The sequence below is a fragment of the Myodes glareolus genome, chromosome X, assembly GCF_982192425.1.
Source record: "Myodes glareolus chromosome X, mMyoGla1.1, whole genome shotgun sequence".
In the NCBI taxonomy this organism is placed as follows: Eukaryota; Metazoa; Chordata; class Mammalia; order Rodentia; family Cricetidae; genus Myodes; species Myodes glareolus.
In genome coordinates, this window is record NC_142053.1 from 48990250 (window position 1) to 49010395 (window position 20146).

The 20146-nt window shown below is 37.7% G+C and overlaps 1 protein-coding gene across 1 annotated transcript in view; it reads right to left on the reverse strand.

Annotated features, from left to right (window-relative positions):
- Tbc1d8b (TBC1 domain family member 8B) overlaps window positions 1–20146 on the reverse strand; it is an 81737-nt gene that overhangs the window by 37467 nt on the left and 24124 nt on the right. The window contains exons 6-8 of the mRNA XM_048428493.3: window positions 17539–17746; window positions 16764–16928; window positions 166–315 (exon numbers count right to left, since the gene is read on the reverse strand). Coding sequence (XP_048284450.3) covers window positions 166–315; window positions 16764–16928; window positions 17539–17746 — 523 coding nt within the window. The remainder of the gene's footprint in view (window positions 1–165; window positions 316–16763; window positions 16929–17538; window positions 17747–20146) is intronic.

Genomic DNA, 20146 nt, shown 5'->3' on the forward strand with positions numbered 1-20146 from the left:
GAAGTCGCAACAAAAATAATTTGATGGTTGTGGGTCATCACAACATGAATGAGTGCATTAAAGGGTCACAACATTAGGAAGGTTGAGGACCCACTGATCTAGTATGTTCTAATTTTTTTTCATTGACTGTTCCAATGCATAGACTTAATTATTTTGTTCCCTTACCATTTTAGAATCCAGATTCTCCAAATTTTGAGGGTGAAACACTGTCATTAAAGCTTCAGTGTTCACTGTTTTGCTGCATTCTTTTTGGCAGGTCAAAGGTTGCTCCTCAAAATTATCAGCTGGGCCTGTAGAGTCAGAGCTAACAGCAACCTGGAAAGGAAAGTCAAAATGTGATCGTCCTCAGTGGATGTTCACAGGTTTCATTAAGAAAAATGTGTTGCCGGGCAGTGGTGGCACACACTTTAATCTCAGCAATTGAGAAGCAGAGGCAGGCTTCTCTCAAACTCTTCTCAAACTCTGTGAGTTTGAGGCCAGCTTGGTCTACAAAGCAAGTCCCAGGATACTCATAGCTGCTACATAGAGAAACCCTGTCTTGAGAAACAAAAACAAAACAAAAACCAGAAAAACCCAAAAAACAAAAAGGAAAGAAAAAAATGTGTTAATGTTCTGTCTGGTATTCATAAGCCACAATCTATGGTTATATTAAATATTAAGGAAATGTCTCAGAAGCATTATTTTCTTGCCAAAATTAAGGCTGTTAGAATCTCAATGAGTCCATTCCTCAACAAAAGCAACAAAATATTGTCAACCACAAATCATTTTAGAACACCACAAGTTAATCAAAGGCAAAGAATGACTTTAGAGAATATATTCAAGGAAAACTAATGCAGGATGTAGATACAGCTCATTGGAAGTGTGACTCTTCAGCAAGTTTAAGAGCTGGTGTTCCATCCCCAGCACATACAGAAAAGGAGGGGGAGAAGGAAGCATCCATCCCCAGCATATGCAGAAAAGAGGAGGGAGCAGAAGGATGCATAAATTCCCCCCATGAACCAGAGTAAGAACATCAGAACCTGAGCGGCTTTAACTTGAGACTGTTTCTGCCCTAACTGAGAAAAGCCAGAAGGAAGGCAGCCGGTAGATCGTCTGGAGTTTCCCCTAAGTGCCACCTTATCCTCAGCATAGTCAATATTTGATCAAACTGGCAGCTCCTGGCAAGTCTCTACTTCTAAGGTGTTATTTGATTTGAATCACAGCTCAGCTCTTAAAAAGAGCCCTGTGACCTGCTCCTAACATCACAGCTGTTTAACTCTGTGATTTCATTTGGGGCTTAAAAAGCGTGTGTGTGTGTGTGTGTGTGTGTGTGTGTGTGTGTGTGTGTGTGTGTGAGGGGGTAGCTAGAAATCCTAAAGGAAGATATGGATAACCAGATAACCATATGGAACTTTGAAAAGTTTAGATATATTCTTGGGTATGTAGAAGTATGCACATGAGCTGCTCAAGGAAATAAATGTGCAGGAAAAAAAAAGACTTAGTTATTCAACTCTGGCTATCTTTGAATGTGGGAAATGAAAATAAAGGTGATTTATAAACTTCTGAAGTTGGAGAAACATCTTCACACAAAATATTTCCTCAGATAGAAGATGAAAGACTTAAAGGTTCAAGGCAATTAAGGAAACCTAATCTATAATGGAATGATTACTAAATTCTGCTAACTCAGAAGTTGATCTTGGGAAGGCAGGCTTAAAAATAAAATCAAGAACTTTACAAAAGCAGCCAACAGAAAACGTCCCTGAGAGTGACTAGTTGTTAGATTTCATATACAAAGATTATGAAGCAGATAATAAACATATCTAAAGAGTTGAAGAAATCACATTTAAAAATAAAGGATCCAAATTCTCTCTTCACAGGTCCAGAGAGCCTCAGATGAAGGATCAACAAAAGTGTTTTTGCAAAGGACAAAGATTTTATGGACCATAAAGTCCCTAATCAAGTTTCCCCTTGTGGTATTGAAGCACTCATTGACAAAACAGAATTGAATGCCATGGATATTTCTCAAAACTTTATTTACAAGAACAGGTTATAGGTTGCCAATCTCAATACTAGAAGGTGGTGAAACCATTAGGAACCTGGGACCTCATATGAACTTTAGTGGGTGAAATTGATTGGCATTGCCCTAGTTAACTCTCATTCAGCTGTGACCTAAGAAATAAATGCTTCTAATGTTAAGACTCAAAGATTTTGGGGGTAGTATTTATTTATTATAACATACCCTAAGTATTAAGGAAGGCTTATGACGTAAAAAATACGTCATAGGGTATTTTGATTCAGTGTGCAAAAGTTCTTGCTGTAGCCTGAACTGGCCATACCCTGTGATAGGATTGATGATTACCCCAGTTGTCACCAGAGAGCTTTCATCCAGTGACTGGGGGGAGATTTAGAGACCCAAAGCCAAACACTGGGCAGAGTTCTCGGAGTCCTGCTAAGGAGAAGGAAGTGGGATTGTTGGAAACCAGGGGATTAGGAACATTGCAGGAAAACCCTCAGAAATCACTAGCCTGGTTCATGGGAACTCACAGAGTCTGAACCACAACCAGGGACCAACCTAGACCCTCTGCATATATGTGACAGTTGTGTGTAGCTTGGTCTATCTGTGGGACTCCTGACAATGGGAGCAGGGCTGTCCCTGGTGCTTTGACAGGCTCTTGGGAACCTACTACTCATGGTGGATTGCCTTGCCCAGCCTGAGTACAGGGGGAGGTGCTTGGTCTTATGGCAGCTTGATATCCTATGCTTTGCTGAAGCCCATGGGAGGCCTGTCCCTTTCTGAGCACTTACAAAGGAGGTGTATTGGGGGGGCAGAGGGCAGGAGGGAGAGGGAACAGAAGGAGAAAAGGGAGGGGAAGCTGTGGTTGGAAAGTAAGATAGATAAATTTATACGGAAAAGTTCTTGTGCTGGGCGGTGGTGGCACACACCTTTCATTCCAGCACTTGGGCAGCCAAGGGGATCTCTGTGAGTTCAAGGCCAGCCTGGTCTACAGTAAAGCAAGTTCCAGGACAGACTCCAAAGCTACAGAGAAACCATATTCCGAAAAAACAAAAACAAATGGTTCATGCTGTACAAGCATGAAAATCCAACTTCAGATCTTCAGAGCCTATGCAAAGCTGTACGCAGTAATATATGTGTATAATCTCAGCACTCTAGGCAAGATTACAGGCCGATGTGGGAGAATTCCCGAAGCTTGCAAACAAGCTACAGTGACAAGAGTGACTGCCTCAAACAAGGCCAGAAGGGAGGTGTCCACAGCGAACAAGGTCAGAGGTGAGAAGTGACACCAAAGTTGTCCTCTGACCTCCACATGGGTACTGTAGCTTTGTACTGCACATGTCTTTATTCTGCATACATGCGTGGGAGGGTGAGTACATAGGCATTAGAGAGAAGGTAGAATTCATTTTATGCCTTGAGAGGTAAGTCACTGTGGTAGGCAAGGTAAAGGGTATTTGAAAGAAAGATAACCATGTGAATCAAATGACAGAAGATTGGAATGCAGTATTTACACATGGAAAAGGATATAAAAATGGCCACCAGGATTCAGAAACTAAGAATTGAATGTTTTAAGACGAAATCAAAGGGAAGAGGAATATAATTGCACTATAGTCTTGGTTCTCCAACTGTCTGCTAACATACTTTGCATCTCTCTTCATTTCTATACCTTGACTCCAGTGGAACCCTTGACATTTATTCTCTCCCTGTCTAAATCCCACATCTTTGGGCTTTTATGAAATGTCTATTTGCTCCACTGTACAAAGAGGTAACAGGGCCTTTGGCAAGAGTACAAGTTTGTTTGTTTAAATTATTGGCATGTGGGGAATTGTAGGCAGAGGCTGCTCGTTCATTTCCTGACTGCTCATACCTGAAGTAATCACACAGAAACTGTTTTAATTAAAACAATGCTTGGCCTGTTAGCTTAGGATTCTTATTAACTATCTCTTACATCTTGAATTAACCCATTCCTACTATTTTGTATTTTACCACGAGGCTTGTGGTTTACTGGTAAGTTTCCAGGGCACCTCTTTTGGCAGCTACATCACATCTCCTTGACTCTGCCTACTCTCTCTATATCTCTGTTTGCATTTCCTGCCTGGTTTTATTGTGTCCTGCCATAGGCCAAAGAAGCTTCTTTATTCACCAATGCTAATAAAATATATTTGCAGTATACAGAGGGGAAATCCCACATTAGGGAATAAACCCAGGATCTCAAGATTACAGGACACTCTACCACAAGCCACATCACCAGCCCCCAGGGAAAGGCTTTGGGGGCCACTGTTAAGATTCAGGCATTATGCTGGCCCCTGTCGCCTAGCAGGATGAACCCAGGCAATACCCTAGCCAGCCCACAGTCCTATGGCTGCTACATCATTAGCATGTATGCAGGTGCAAAGGTCCCTTTAAGAGACAAGCTCCACCCACTCCTGCTCTCTTTCCCACTGTTCCTCTGATGGGGAAGGCAGAACTTTTCCTGTCCTCTAGTCCTCTCTCTCTCTCTCTCTCTCTCTCTCTCTCTCTCTCTCTCTCTCTCTCTCTCTCTCTCTCCCCCTCTCTCCCTCTCTCCTTCCCTCTCTCTCTCTCTCCCCCCTCTTTGCTTCTCTTCTTTCCCTTTCCCAACTCCCTCCCATTCCCCCAATAAAACTTCCCAGTTAAGTTCTATCTGCCTGGCCATGTTTGTCCCTCACCAGTCATAGGGCTTCCTGCAAGGTTTCTACTCACACCATTTCATAACAGCCACACAGGCATGAGTTCAAATCTGGCTCTCTCAATAAAGGAAGTTAAGGAACAAATTATTAAACATAAATGAGCTATAATTTGCTGGCTTTAGAAATGTATTTCTTCATTCTCAGTTTCCCTACATGACAAGACAATTCTCAAAACAAGATCTGGCTTCTAAGGCAAACAAAAAAGCTAGGGCTACTATTAGTAAAGCTGTAAAACCCAAGGACACAACTAAAGAAGCTTTGAAAAAGATATGGTAAAGATTAAGCTGGTGTTTCCTAGACCCTTTATCTAAGAATATGTTAACAACTCCTCCCGCTAAACATTAAGAAAAGGCCAGCCTCAAGGAGGTGAAGGAAAAGAGTCAGACTATGGCATTGATTTAATGGAAAGGAGGTAGTATTTATAAGGATTCATAAGAGGTCAAATCATTTTAAAGGGACTACTTGTAGTTTGAATTGAAGGAACTAAAAGGAAAAATACCATAAATGATCCAATAAATAGTAGGCAAAAAATAAAAAGAAATAAACAGCAAGTAAACATACAAAAATATTCAACACAACATAGGACTGGGTAAATACATTTTGAAAAGCAACTCACACCTACTAAAATCAAATTGCTGGCAATACTAAGCAACTTTGAAAATATAAAGCAAGAACTCTAATTTATTTCTGTTTTTTAAAAAGGTATAGCTACTTTGCAAGAGAGTTTGGTAGTTCTTACAAAGGTAACACATGTTAACACACAGTTCAGCAATGGTACTCCCACTCATATACCCAAATGAGTTAAAAACTCACATCTACACAAAAGCACACATGTGAATGCTTATAGCAACTCATTAATTGCCCCAAGCTGGAAGCTACCAGGTGTCCTTTAGAGAGTGAAAGGATAAATACTGTGGTACAGCTAAACATGGGGTATGTTTTAGCACTAAAATACATCTGATACCTAATTATATTATTGAGAAAAGACAAATTCATCTTTCAAAGTGAAAGAAGTCGATTTGAAAGGCTACATTTGATATGCTTCAATTCTATACCATTTTAGAAAATACAAAATTATACAGACAATAAAAAGATGAATAGCTTCCAGAAGCTGGAAGGGGTTTAACATGAAAAGCACATGGGATATTTAGGGCATTGACATTTTTTCTATATGATGCTGTGATAGCAGCAATATTACAGTGTGAATTCAACAAAAGTGTATAGTATAAAAATGAAACTTAATGTAAATTATGAACATCATTTAATAGTAACATATTAGTACTGGCTTATCAATTGTTAACCGATTTATCAAAACAACAGAATATATTAGTAATAAGAGAAATCGTAGTCAGAGGAGAAGGTAGGCAACAATACAGGGAAACTATTTTCTGTTTTTCTATATGCCCAAAAGTGCTCAAATAAAATCTATTATTTTAAAAGGCAAAATATACAAAAGATAGCTATGTTCTACAAAGTAAGAGGATATCAATAAAGGTACGGAAACGGTAAAAATACAAATTGTATAGTTGATAACTGAACTGAAAGGGTCACTCAAAGAATGAACAAAGAATGGCAAACAGTAGAGTTTACCCTCAGGTGAAAAAGGAAAATAAAGAAAAATAAATGGAGTCTCAGACTTGTAGGAAACCATTAGATCGATGATCTATGTGTAATACAAGTCCTAAAAGAGAATAAGAGGTAAAATGGAGTGGAAAGTATCTGAAAAAAAGACAATGGCAACAAACACTCCATTTTTCCTAAAATATTACTCACAAAATCCCAACTAAGGAGCTGTTCAGTAAGCTCAGAGAAAGAAATTAGAAATAACTACCTACATTCATCATGGCAAAAACCTATGAAAGTCAACTACAAAGAGACTTTGTATATCTACAGGTATAGATGTCCATACCTGTAATCTGAGCACTCAGGAGGCTAAGATAATAAGATTGTTGCCAGTCTATGCTAGCCTAGGCTACATAGTGAATTCTAGACCAGGCTGAAAGGCAAAGACCTTGCCTCATTTTTTTTTAAAAAAGCAGCATGTTAAAAAAAGAATTCTCAGAAAATCAAGACCAGCCTGTTATCAGCCTGGGATGGTAGGATACAGTAGAGATTATCTATTCAAAATATGCTAACCAACAAAATTATCTTGCAAAAAATTAAAGCTACAAGCACACAAAATAGGATCAATGATATAAATTGTTTTAAAAAATACAAATTTATACCAATGTGAACTACCATATAAGATGAATGAAAATGGCTAAACTAAATGTAATTATAAATAAATTCGATTATGTTCCTCATGCCTATAATCCCATTACTCAGGAGGCTGAGGTAGGACTGCAAGTTCAAGGCTAGCCTGAAATATGTTGCAACCTAAAAGCCAGTCTAGGGTACAAAGTGAGATCCTGTCTCAAATTCATACCAACTAACTAACTAAGTAGGTGTGTGTGTGTGTGTGTGTGTGTGTGTGTGTGTGTGTGTAAATTCATTGAAACAGTTATAAAATGGTGTTGACGGGGTTTCTGTCCTGCCTGGTTTTTGTCCTTCCACCAGGTCCCACAGCCATTTAGCCCCAAAGAAATCACACAGAGCTCTATATTAATGATAAACTGATTGGCCCATTAGCTCAGGCTTCTTATTAACTCTTATAACTTATATAGCCTATTATTAGCCCATATTCTTATCTATATTAGCCACAAAATGGGAACTCTCACATATAAAATCATATATTCCACTAAAAATAACTTCTTATAATGTTAAAATCATCACACTAGTCAGCAACTTCACCCTTAAATAGGTTCCCTAGGAAAACAGAAACATTTCCAATTTCACATTCATGGTCTTACTAGCATTATTTCAACTAACAAAAAATATCCTGTACCATTTGTAGCCACTCCCTATCACCCTCTCCATTCCACTCAGATTCTAGACAACTGCCTGTATTTATAAACAGGCTTATTTCAGACTTCCATGTAAGTGGAATCCTATAACATGTGTTGTATTGTGTTCTTTCATTTGGCATAGTATTGTCAAGGTTTACACATGGAATAACATAAATCAGCACTTCATTGCTTGTTATTACCCTATAATAATATGTATGCTGGAAGTCTTATGTCAACTTGACACACAAACTACTGAAAGGAGGGAACCTCAATTGAGAAAATGCCTCAGTACGATCTGGCTGTAAAGTATTTTCCTAATTAGTGATTGATGGGGGCAGTACAGCCTATTATGGGTACTTCCATCCTTGGACCGGTGGTTCTGGGTTCTGTTAAAAAAAAAACAAACAGGCTAATGTTCGATAACATTACAAGGACACTTGTCCAATTATGTTCATAGTAGCACTATTTGTAATAGCCAGAACCTGGAAACAACCTAGATGCCCCTCAACCAAAGAATGGATAAAGAAAATGTGGCACATTTACACTTGAGAGTACTACTCAGCAGTAAAAAAACAATGACATCTTGAAAGTTGCAAGCGAATGGATGGAACTAGAAAAAGCTATCCTGAGTGAGATAACCCAGACCCAGAAAGATGAACATGGTATGTACTCACTCGTAAGTGGATACTAGCTGTAAAGCAAAGGATATTGAGCCTATACTTCATGATCCTCGAGAAGCTAACAAGGTGAACCCTAAGAAAAACATACATAGATCCACCTGGAAAGGGGAAACAGAGAAGATCGCCTGACAAAATTGGGAGCATGGGGTTGGGGAAGTAGAGAGGTCAGAAGGGGAAGACCAGGGGAGAAGGGGAGTGGAGAGGAGAACTTGAGGAAATGGGATAGTTGGGAAGGAGGAAGGACAGAGAGCAAGGAAAGATGTTTTGATTGAGGCATTCATTATGGGGCTAGCAAGAAACCTGGCTCTAGAGAAATTCCTATGAACTCACAAGGATGAACCCAGTTAAGACCCTAAGCAATAGAGAGTGGGTACCCGAACAAGGGTGGCCTTGCCCTGTAATCAGACTGATGAATACCTTAAATATCACCATAGAACCTTCATCCAGCAACTGATAGAAACAGAGGCAGAGACCTGCATCGTAGCACTGGACTGAGCTCCCAAAGTTCAGTTGAAGAGTGGGAGGAGTGAGAATATGAGCAAAGAGGTCAAGACCATGATTGGGACACCCAATGCAACAGCTCACCTGAGCTAATGGGAGCTCACCAACTCCAACAAGATAGGTCCAAGGGGAAGGAACAAGCATAGGTCCAAAGTAGTCCTTTTAATGTGGGTGACAGTTGTATGGCTGGGGCAGACTGTGGGATCACTGGCAGTGGCACCAGGATTTATTCCTACTGGTTTTTTTAGAACCTGTTCTCTTTGGATGGATACCTTGCTCAGCCTAAATATAGTAGGGAGGGCCTTGGACCTTCCCCCAAAGCAATGTGCCTTACCCTCTCTGAGGAGTGAATGAAGGCTGGAGTGGGGGATAAGGTGGAGGGAAGGGGAGGAAGGGAGGAAGTGGGAACTGGGATTGATATGTAAAATGAAAAAGTCTGTTTTCTTTTTAAAATAAGTCAATAAAATAATTAATTTAAAGAAGGAAAACAGGCTGAGCAAGTTGTGATAAACAAGCCAGTAAGCAGCACCCCTTCATGGCTTCTGCATCAGCTCCTACCTCCAGGTTCCTGCCCAGCTTGAGTTTCTGTCCTGACTCCTTCCAGTGATGACCATTGATATGGAAGCATAAGCCTAATAAACCCTTTCCTCTACAACTTGCTTTTAGGTCATGGTGTTTTGTTGCCGCAACAGAAACCCTAACTAAGACAACATGCCACTGTATGAACATATTACATTTAATCATCATTTTGCAGACAATGTTTTTAAAAAATTGGTAATTATGAATAATTTCACTGGACACATCTATGAATAGTTGTTGTGAGAACAATTAGTCTTCATGGTTCGATATCGATGGGCAGAATTACTGGGCATATGGTAAATATATGGTCAACATTTTGACCATATATACCACTTTACATTCCAAGCAGCAGTCCATGGGATTTTCAAGTTCTTTGTATCTTCCTGAACTGTTATTAGCAACCTTTGTAATAATAGCTATGCTAGCGGGTATGAATCAATAGCATCCTATTATGGTTTTGAATTGAAATTCCCTAGCAACAAACAATACAGAAAAGGTTTCCATGTGTTTATTTGGCCATTTCATTATCTTCTTTTGGAGAAATATCTATTGGACTCGGTCCTCAATTCAAAGGCATAACGACTCATTGCTACACTTACTTTAAGACTTGTGAAGTTTCAGACTCACAGTTTTGTTCTTTGATCCATTTTATAGGTATTTTAAAGAGAGAGACCAGGTACACTTCTTGTATATGGTTATCTATGTCCCAGAATCATTTGCGGAAAAGACTTTAATTCCTTACCGAATTGACTTCTATCATTGTTGAAAAATCAATGGATGATAAATGGTAAGGTTTATTTCTACACTCTTCATTCCATTACTGTTGTGGAATATTAGATGAAGATGCGTTACATTCATTTATACTGTGGAGTATTTGTTTAATGATGCAAAGATGGGTTGCATTCTTTTATGCTTCATTTGTTTAACTCTGTGAGGGATAGTTGGGGCTGCCAGGCAGAGAATAAGTAGAAGGAGAAAAAGAGAAGAGAGATGAGCAAAAAAGGAGGAGAGGAGAATGCCAGGGACCAGCCACACAGCCAGACATGGAGTAAGAAGGAAACAAAAGATACACAGAAATAGAGAAAGGTAAAAGCCCAGAGGCAAAAGGTTGGTTTAAAGGAAAAGGATAATTTAAGTTAAGAAAAACTGGCTAGACATAAGACAAGCTAAGGTCGGGTATTCACATGAAAGAATGTCTCCATGTGATGATTTGGGAGCTGGGTGGTAGGCCTCTCAAAGAGTAAAGAGGAAAAAAAAACCCAGCATATTACATTCATATGTCTATCCTAATGCTTCAATCACAATGCTGTTTACTACAGCCAAATAGTACATTTTAAAACCAGGAAGCCCTGATTTTCTACTACAGTTTTTTATTTGCTTGTTTTAGTTTTGTTTTAGAGACAGAGTCTCATAGTTAAAGCTTGCCTGGGTCTTAGAATCTTCAGCCTCAGTCTCTGGGGTGCTAGGACTACCAGCATGGACCATCTTGCCCAGCTTTTAGTATCGGTTTATGTATCCTATGTTATTTGTATTTCCATGTGATTTTATTACATCTGTTTTTACGCTTAATACATACCATCTACACTGCTTCTGAAAATTTACTATGCCAGAGATTTTAAGTGATTTCAAAGAAAAATCATTTGACCCCCTCAAATTTTACCAGCTTTAGAAAGATAAAAATGATGTTCATGGATGGGGTAGATGGAAAGCAGCATCTTATATTTTATAAATATAGACAGAAAAATTGATGTTTGCAAGTCGAATCTCAAGCGATGCACATTATTTAAACCATACAGCCAAGGCACCGATTATCTATTGATAATACTATTCAAAGTATTAGAAAAGGTCAAGAGGAGGAAGAAAAAATAAGCTCTTAAGTAAATAAACCCTAAATATAAGTTTACAAGAGCACTAGCAAGTATTCTAGTTGCATTCATAACTACCTCTGAAGCAGTCATAAAATCACATTCACTCACAAAGACAATGGTTTGAAACAATTTAACATTTGAATTGCTAAAGAGTGCAATGAAGTAGATTATTTATGCAAAAAAGCTTTATTCTTTAGAGTTGCTTTTTTTCCCTCTGACTTTTACTTCATGGCTAATGCCATTTCTTTCTTTCTTCCTTAATTCCTTCCTTCCAAAAAAAAATTTCTGTTTTTCGAGATAGGGTTTCTCTGTGTTGCTTTTTGGCTGTCCTGGAACTCACGCTAATAGCACTTCTAAATAGCATGGGTTTGGGTGCTCACAATTATGAAAGCAATAAACTTGGCACTCAGACGTTTTGTTGCCTGAGCAACATCCAATCCCATCTAGAAAGTAATATAGGTTGTTTGTTTTATGGTATGTACCCTTAAGCCCTTTTTCCCATTTTTCTTTTTTATATCAAACACTGATTTTAGAAATAGGATATGGCTTTAACAGTGAAGGAAATATAGGGCAAAGGTTAATATTTCTTTGTGTATAACCTTTCTATAAAATAACAGACTGAAAATGTCTTATAAACACAGCACAATCAATAGTGATTGGGAGACAGAGTTGAGCTATAAATTTTAAAAGACAAACTTTACAGAGAATCAGTTCTTTCCAATACCAGAAGCTTACTGTAAATGGCATCCCATGCATACTCCATAATTTAAAATGGTTCCTAATTATATTTCTAACAAAATTTCTGGTCTCCTAACTCAGACATTAATCTATTCCCCTTGAGTTAATATACCTATTTTTAATTGTAGCCACAGAAAACACACATTTTTATTCTTTAACAAAATTATATATATATATATATATATACATACATATAGTGTGTGTGTGTGTGTGTGTGTGTGTGTGTGTGTGTGTGTCTGTGTGTCTCTGTGTGTGTCAAAGGACTACTTGCTGGAATCAATTTTCCTTTCCCACCAGGGATCCACATCAGGGTGTCAGACGTAGTTTCCCTAAAGAGGATGTCTCTAGCTAGTATTTCCTTATTCTTAAGGTAAACAAAAATCAGTTATGTGAGTTTAACTACTATTTCTGTCTGTATTCTTGTTTTCCTTTGGGGAAAACTTAGCAGAACACAGGCGATAGTAAATGGAAGAGGTGATGAGAGGGTACACACACACACACACACACACACACACACACACACACACACTTGGAGTTACTCAGCACAAGGGAAAACGTTCTTCCAAGAAGCCATGGGTTTCAAATAAACAGCCCAGAGCCAGGCTACTTTCCTAAGTTATCCTAGAGACAACCTAAAAGTACCGGGTACCTGATGCTAAGGATGCTGCCCCTGAGCAGCACACACTTTGCTCATGGACTCACAGAATTAGCTAGTACTGCCCAGGGAGATTTCCCCCTACTGGGCACCTTGCATAGTACCAAAAGGGGCTGCTGCTGTTCAGGATGCTGAGGGAGAAATAGATCAACAGTTTTATCTAGCTGTGAACCCTCTGAGTGGCCTAGTACCATACACTGATGGGTCTAATATTGGCACAAATATCACCGGGGTGATCAACTGCTTTCTGATGGGATTCAAGGCCCACTCCAAAAGAAGAAACATATGGCTAGCACTGTAAATGTGACAAAGAACCCATGCTGGAGAAGCTCATAGGTCCCAGGGTGAACCCAGTACTATTATTTGGCTAAATGAATGATATAATATGAAACTGCCTCTAAACACATATTCTTATAGATACATTAATACAGCTCTCATTCTTCATCAAAAATGCTTCTTTGTGCTGATAACTCCACACCCACGCATATATGGGTAGCACAAACTGGATTCAGTAGGTTCTTTTTTAAAAAAAGAAAAAAAACCATGAAATTAGGAGGGGTTGGAGAGTGATTTGAGAGGAGTAACAAGAAGTAGGGGTGACTATATCAAAATACATTGTATGCATGTATGAAGTCCTCAAGTAATAAAATGTATTAATAATAGTAAGATAAATGTCCTTGATGAAAAGAAACCTCCCTTGTCTGTTTTATATATGGATTGAATTCAGGGATATATACACACTATATAAGTGCAGTAATACTGAGCCACATTCCTAGTCTAGTCTTTTTTATTTTTTTTTAAAATCTTAAACAGGGTCTCCCTTAGTTACATAAGGTGTGCTTAAACTTGCAATACCAGGTAGCTGGGATTACAGATTCCAGCTCTATCATCTTTTATTTGAAATTCTAGAATTAGGAACACATCATTCTATCAAGAATAAGTGTTCCTGGAACTCAATACTTATAATTAAAAACATATAAATTAAAGCAAAATCAAGAACCAGTTAGATACATCTACATATGCTTTGATAATTTGTTGAAATTTGCCTATCTAAACACATTAAGGCATAAAACCAGTTCTACATTTCTTGACATTCTAGAGCAGGTGCTCTCAACCTTCCTAATGCTATAACCCTTTGAATACATTTCCTCGTGTCGTGGTGACCCCCAACTATAAAGTTACTTTTGTTGCTATTTCATGCCTGTAATTTTGCTATGGTTATGAATTTTAATGTAAATAGCTATGTTTTCTGATGATCTTATATGTGAGGCCTGTGAAAGGGGCATTCGATCCCCCCAAAGGGGTTGAGACCTACAGGCTGCGGACCACTGTTCTATAGTCTTAGAATTAATTTGTAATGCAATTTCAAGGAAAGGCCCTCTAGCTGTGCTTTCTAGTCTAGTCCCAAGCTAAGCTAAAACAGTCCAATTTTCCCATATTTAGTGGCTTTAAAATTTATCTAGTAATATTTCTTTACTGTATACCTCAAAAACAAGACTAATACATTTTTAAGCAGTTGGTCAGAATTTTGTAAAACCTGTTCATGCACCCAGGCTTTAGTGTAACTTACGAAACCATGGAACACCGTAATTGATAGCTAGTTAAAATTTGGACAGAGCTGGTGCTTATGCATAATCCCAATTATGTCCTCGGATGATAAAGGACAAACTTCCTGCAGTCCTTTCTGTACTGATATTTAGATTTGGTGATGTAGACTCTGGGATTTGGATTTTTAAGAGTTTTGTAGTATAAAAGTCACTGGATTTATGAAATTACACAATGCATTTTTCTCATTTGTAGGTAAATTGATCACAGCTATAGAAGAATGAAGCAACAACTTTCGTTATTTAGAAATCAAATTGCACTGGCTTTTTAAGTGCTAGGCATTTAATGCTGGATATTACCCATCCTAAACAAGTAGTCTACCACTAAGCTATGTCTCTAGCCCCTATCTCTTGTTTTAAAAGGCTTTCTCTTTACTAATTTTTTGATGAATATAGAGATATGCAGATAATACTGAAATGGGTCAAAATTCTTCATCCCTGCTAAGATGAAATCATTCAGTTCTGAGCTGGTGAAGTGGCTTAGCAGGTAAAGGTGCCTATTCCCAAGGTTGATGACCTGAGTTCAGTCACCAGGACCAATATGGTGGAAGGAAAGAACTGACTCCCCCAAGTTGTCCTATGATATCCACATGAACGCTAAGACATGTGTGTTCATGCAAGAGTACACACACACACACACACACACACACACACATACACACACACACACACACACACACAGAGAGAGAGAGAGAGAGAGAGAGAGAGACTCTTAAAAATCAGTAAAAATAAAATATGAGAATTCAAAAGCATGTTTCCATGCAAACTGCTTTACTCATTAGTAAGCTTTCTGAATGTATCTATACCAAAACCTCTAAAATGGGTAAGAAAAACTAGAAACCCTTAGCATTCTGATGTATCAAGAGAAATGGTAAACATTTTGAAACAAAATCTTTTCTTGACAATGGCAGATACTCAGCTATCAGAGGAATGTGAGGCTTCCGAGAAAAAATTGCAGTTCTTCCCACATTACAGAGGCAAATACATTAAAGAAAAGGGAAGAATACTCAGAATACTGGATTTAACACAGACTAAATCTAAAGGAATAAGGACATAACAAATTTTATATAAGCAATTATATGAGAGTATTAAGAAAGTAATTATCAAGACTGATTAGATTTCATTTGTGTCTTCACATCAAGCTAAGGAGTATTCTGGATAAAGAAATTTGAAAAAAATTATGTAAAAGTATGGGCAATAAAGATTCTTCATGGCCTACATGAGGATTCTGCACCTGGCACTAAGGTGACATAAATTAAAATACTGTGTTTTATTGGAGGGAAGGCTTAATCTACCAATACTGCATTATAATTGAACTGGCCTATTTTCAGTCTTCACTCTACAGTGAGAAAGGGCTCTATATGTCAATCTAAATAAAGTAATATAATCAGCAAAGTCAATTTTGATTATTTACCTTTGAATCCTTAATTAAAATATGGTTCAATTTGATACATTTTATAAATATGTAAAAACACAGAGCTCGTGGATTCTGCATTGAAAATTCATTTGAATTCAATCAGTCTACCTTTTCTGGAAAGACATATTAAAGATTAGGTCCTAACTACTCTTTGTTCAGAGTATTTATTATCGTTAATATTTTTACAATTTAAAGCTCATAGAAAAATCATTCTGTGTTTAAAAATTATTTTATTGACTTATTCGTATGTGTGTGTGTGTGTGTGTGTGTGTGGAGTTAGTTCTCTTCTTTCATCCTTACTTTAGAGTCAAAGAATCATATTTAAGTTGTCAGACTTGTGTGGCAAGTCCCTGTACCTGCGAAGCCATCTCATCTTCCCCTTCCCCTAATATTTTGGTAGTAAATGCCTAGGCCACTGTTTTTCCTAGAACCAAATTATGTTAGTAAAGCTGAACATTTAGGCATTAAAATATTTAATATGGTTTAAAATTGCATTTCTGCAGTAATAAGAGGAAAATTTTCAATTTTTCATTTTACTTTATGTAGATGGGTGCTTTGCCTGCATATTACGTATGTGCACCATGTGCATTCAGTAACTTCAGAGACCAGGAGAAATCATCAGCTCCCCTGGAACTGAAGTAATAGGCGGTTGTGACCCAACCAGTGGGGGGGCTGGGAAATGAATCCAGGTCCACTATAAGAGCAGCAAGTACTCTTAACCACTGAGCCATCTCTTCAGCCCCAGGAAGGCCCTGTTACATTCTCCAAACATAGATTGGGTTAAAAGTCAAGTTGAAAGAACATATAAGTTGAGCTTACTGAAAAACAGCATGTACAGTAGGAAGATCAAATTAATAGTATTTCTTAAGTATTAGTTCCTAAATACGTTAAAGTTTTTAATTTTTACTTCTGTGCATAGTATAGAGTATATATGTAATATATAGAGAGAATATATATATGTGTAGCATACATATAGTAGAGAAATATAGTATATATATATATTTCTTTAAATTTAGGCTTTTATAATAAGAAATAAAGGTACAAATAGAAAAATTACTACAAATTCCGTTTTGAAAGAATAGACTATTCTAAACACAAGCTTTTCTGAAAAGTATGTGATGGCTATAGAAATTACCTCTGTACTAACGTCATACTGAGTTGAAGCTGCTCGGCACTTGAGCCTGAGTTTTGCCACCAGTTGTTCAAAGTCTTTAACTTCATTGAAACGAAAAGCCGTTTTTCCTTTGATGCTAATGATGACGGCTCTGTTGGAGTCATCAGTTTTCTCTACAGCTAAGACCTGGGGAGTAAGAAGATAAGTAAGTGAATCCCATTTTCATTCCAGTGCTGACACATTCAGATTGTATGTGTTTGCCTTTTCTCTGGTCATGGCTGAAAGTTTTGGTCTGGGGTATGACTTACTCAGAGAGAGATCTGCGCTAATGATGATACAAATCTTCTCATTTCAAGTTACTTTACCTTTCAAGGAAAAAGCTAAAGTACTATGGCCTTTAAAACTGATAACCTAGACAAAACAATCAGTGATGAGTACTGATTTTTGACTGTCATGAAAGTTTCCAAATCCATTCTTTCTAAACAAGTACATCAAACGTGACAGTCTAAATTTTGGTAATCGTATCTTAAGGGTCAGAATGCTCAAGGTTATTTTGTGCCACTCGAAACCTTTATCTGCCTTCAATTTTTTTCCCACTTTCACTTTTGGCAAAGCTTTACTGAGAGGAAATTAAAAGTCTCTCGAATGCTAGTGTTTTTAACTTAAAGAGTAATTTTGTACTTCAGGGATTATTGTACATTGCTAAGAGGACACATTTACTGGGCCTTTTGCTAAGTCACAGAACAAAAGGGTATGCCATAAATTACAAACTTAGAGACACCGAAATTTATATTACCTCCCGTAATGGAATGATTACACTACATAGATTGCCATCCTGGCTAGCAAAGCAGATGTAGTTTTCTGAAATGCACATTTTTCCATGAGTACTGAAGTGGCTGAATGGTACCCATAAGAAACATTCATGTACTTCTTTCAAAGTCTCTTCTTTGGGTAGCCTAAAAAAGGCTTTGAATTGCTCACTGTGGGCCCGATATTCTAAACCTCTGTAAAAAAAAAAAAAGAAAAAAGAAATGGGAAGGAAAGCTCAAAGATGAATTCTAAAGTATGCACATATCTATATTGATTTAATCAGTAGAAACCATAAAGCATAAAGATTAAACATCAAGTACTATGTTCTTGAATAAATTCTTATGTGGAAAAATAACACAGATTCCTTATAATTTCATTTACTGCTTTTTTCCAATTTCATTTTATTCATAAATTAAGATGCACAAAAGTTAGAGAACTATAGGTCTCAAAATAATCTGTTAGGGGTGATTTTCTGAAGGACCAGTATTATAACACTAACAATGGCGAAAACCAACCTTGAAAAACAGTAATTTACATATATGGTTTTTAGAAAATCCTGCAGTTATACAAATAAAATTAGGCAATGAAAATTTCAAAATTGGTGGCATTAAAGTTGAAAGAGGAAAAGCAAAGTATAAAACAGAACATCAAGATTAAATTCGGCAGAATTTTGCAAGATTGTTTAAAAACATCCAAAATTGGAGCGGAACAAAAGAACACTGCTTGCATCATGCTGGGCACAGAGCAGAAGTTGGTAAACAAAGATGAATCTTGTTAAGTGACAGATAAATAGATAAATACAAAGCTGTTGCTCTAAATAGCATAGTTTTTCCAGGAGCACTAAATACCTTGTGCTAAACAGCAATGCCATCTGGGGTAGTAAGAAAATTATGCAAGTTCTAACTCTAAGCCAGCTAAATGGAATCTAACTTCAGCCTTCCTGCACCTACTGTTTGAAAGTGTAGTACTTTATCATGTCTAACAAATTAATCCTGATATATATAACCAGAAACCCATGCAAATTTTTCCTCTACTTAAGTTGTAATTTGGTGGGTTATTTCACTATTACTAAATGGATGACTGATCACAGTCCATTCGTGTGGATAGAAAAGTTTCAGTGACACATTACTATGAAAGGAAAAGAAGTATGCTGTGTTAAGCCCTATTTCTGCAAACATTTTCAAGTTGATTTTATTAAAAACGCATGAATGGATCTACACTAAACGCCTGCAGTTGTGCTCGCAGATGGTTTCCACTATAGAGCACTTCCTTGTACAGCAAACGGAAGCAATAAGGATGCTCTGCTACAAATGGGCTCTTCAGCAAGATGTTTATTCGTAACTGACTAGAAAAAGAGATATACGTGGCTTTCAAAATGCTCATTTAAATACATATCTCATTTAAATAAAGACTTGGTAATGGACAATTCATTGACATGTAAGGTAAACAAATTAACTTTTTAAAAGTTTTTTTTTTTAATTTTGGATTTTTCCCCCCTTTTTATTTACCTTTACATGCATGGGTGTTTTGCCTGCATATGAGTCAGTCAGTGTATCATGTGTACACAGTACCTGAAGAGGCCAGAGGGTGTTGGAATCCCCTGGGACTGGAGTTACAGATGGTTGTGAGCCACTATGTAGGTGCTGTAATTTGAGCCCAAGTCTTCTGGAAAAGCATTCAGTTGAACCATCTCTCCAGTCCCCCAGTTTTATATTTAATTAAAACATTATATCACCCCTCCCTCCAGCCCCACCCTTTCCCATCAACCTCTCTTAAATTCATGGCCTCTTTTTCTTTATTATATATATTTTCTTTATTATATATTATATTCACATATATGAATAAATAAATAAATAAATAAATACAACTTGCTGCATCTGTCTAGTATATACTTGTATGCATATGATTTTAGGGCTGGCCACTTGGTATTAGGGAACCAATCAGGAGCTCATCCCCAGGGAAAACTAGCTCTCCCTTTCTTAACAGTCATTAATTACTTGTGTTTCTTAACCTAGGGGTGGGGTCTTGTGAAGGAGAAGAAAATAATTTTTAAAAGAATGTTTCTAGTGGTCAATGGAGGAAAAACGTTACAAAAGCAAATGCCTAACAATAATGCAATATGAAGTGGATCTTTAAACTGTGTTTATTTCTGTGAATGTGGGTGTACCTGTATGAGTTTATTTGGACCATGTGCATGTAGATGTTCGAGGCCAGGGCATAGCAGATCCCTTGGCTGGAGACACAAGTGGATCTGAGTCACCTGATGTGGGTGTTAGGAACTGAACCCGGGTCTGCAAGAGCAGTTAAGTGCTCTGAACCACTGAGCCATCTCTCCGGCCTTAAGTTCGTTCTTTTAAAAGAATTTATATCTTCATTTTTATTGTATGAATGTTTTGTCTCCATGTATGTCTGTTTGCCACTTGTGTACCTAGTCCCCATGGAGGTCAGAAGAAGGAATCAGATCTCCTGGAAAAGGAGCTACAGACAACTGTGAGCCACTGTATGGTTGCTGAGAATCAAACCGGGGTCCTCTGCAAGAGGAGATGGTGTTCTTAACTTCTGAGCCATCCCTCCAGCTCTGAGCCTTAAATTCT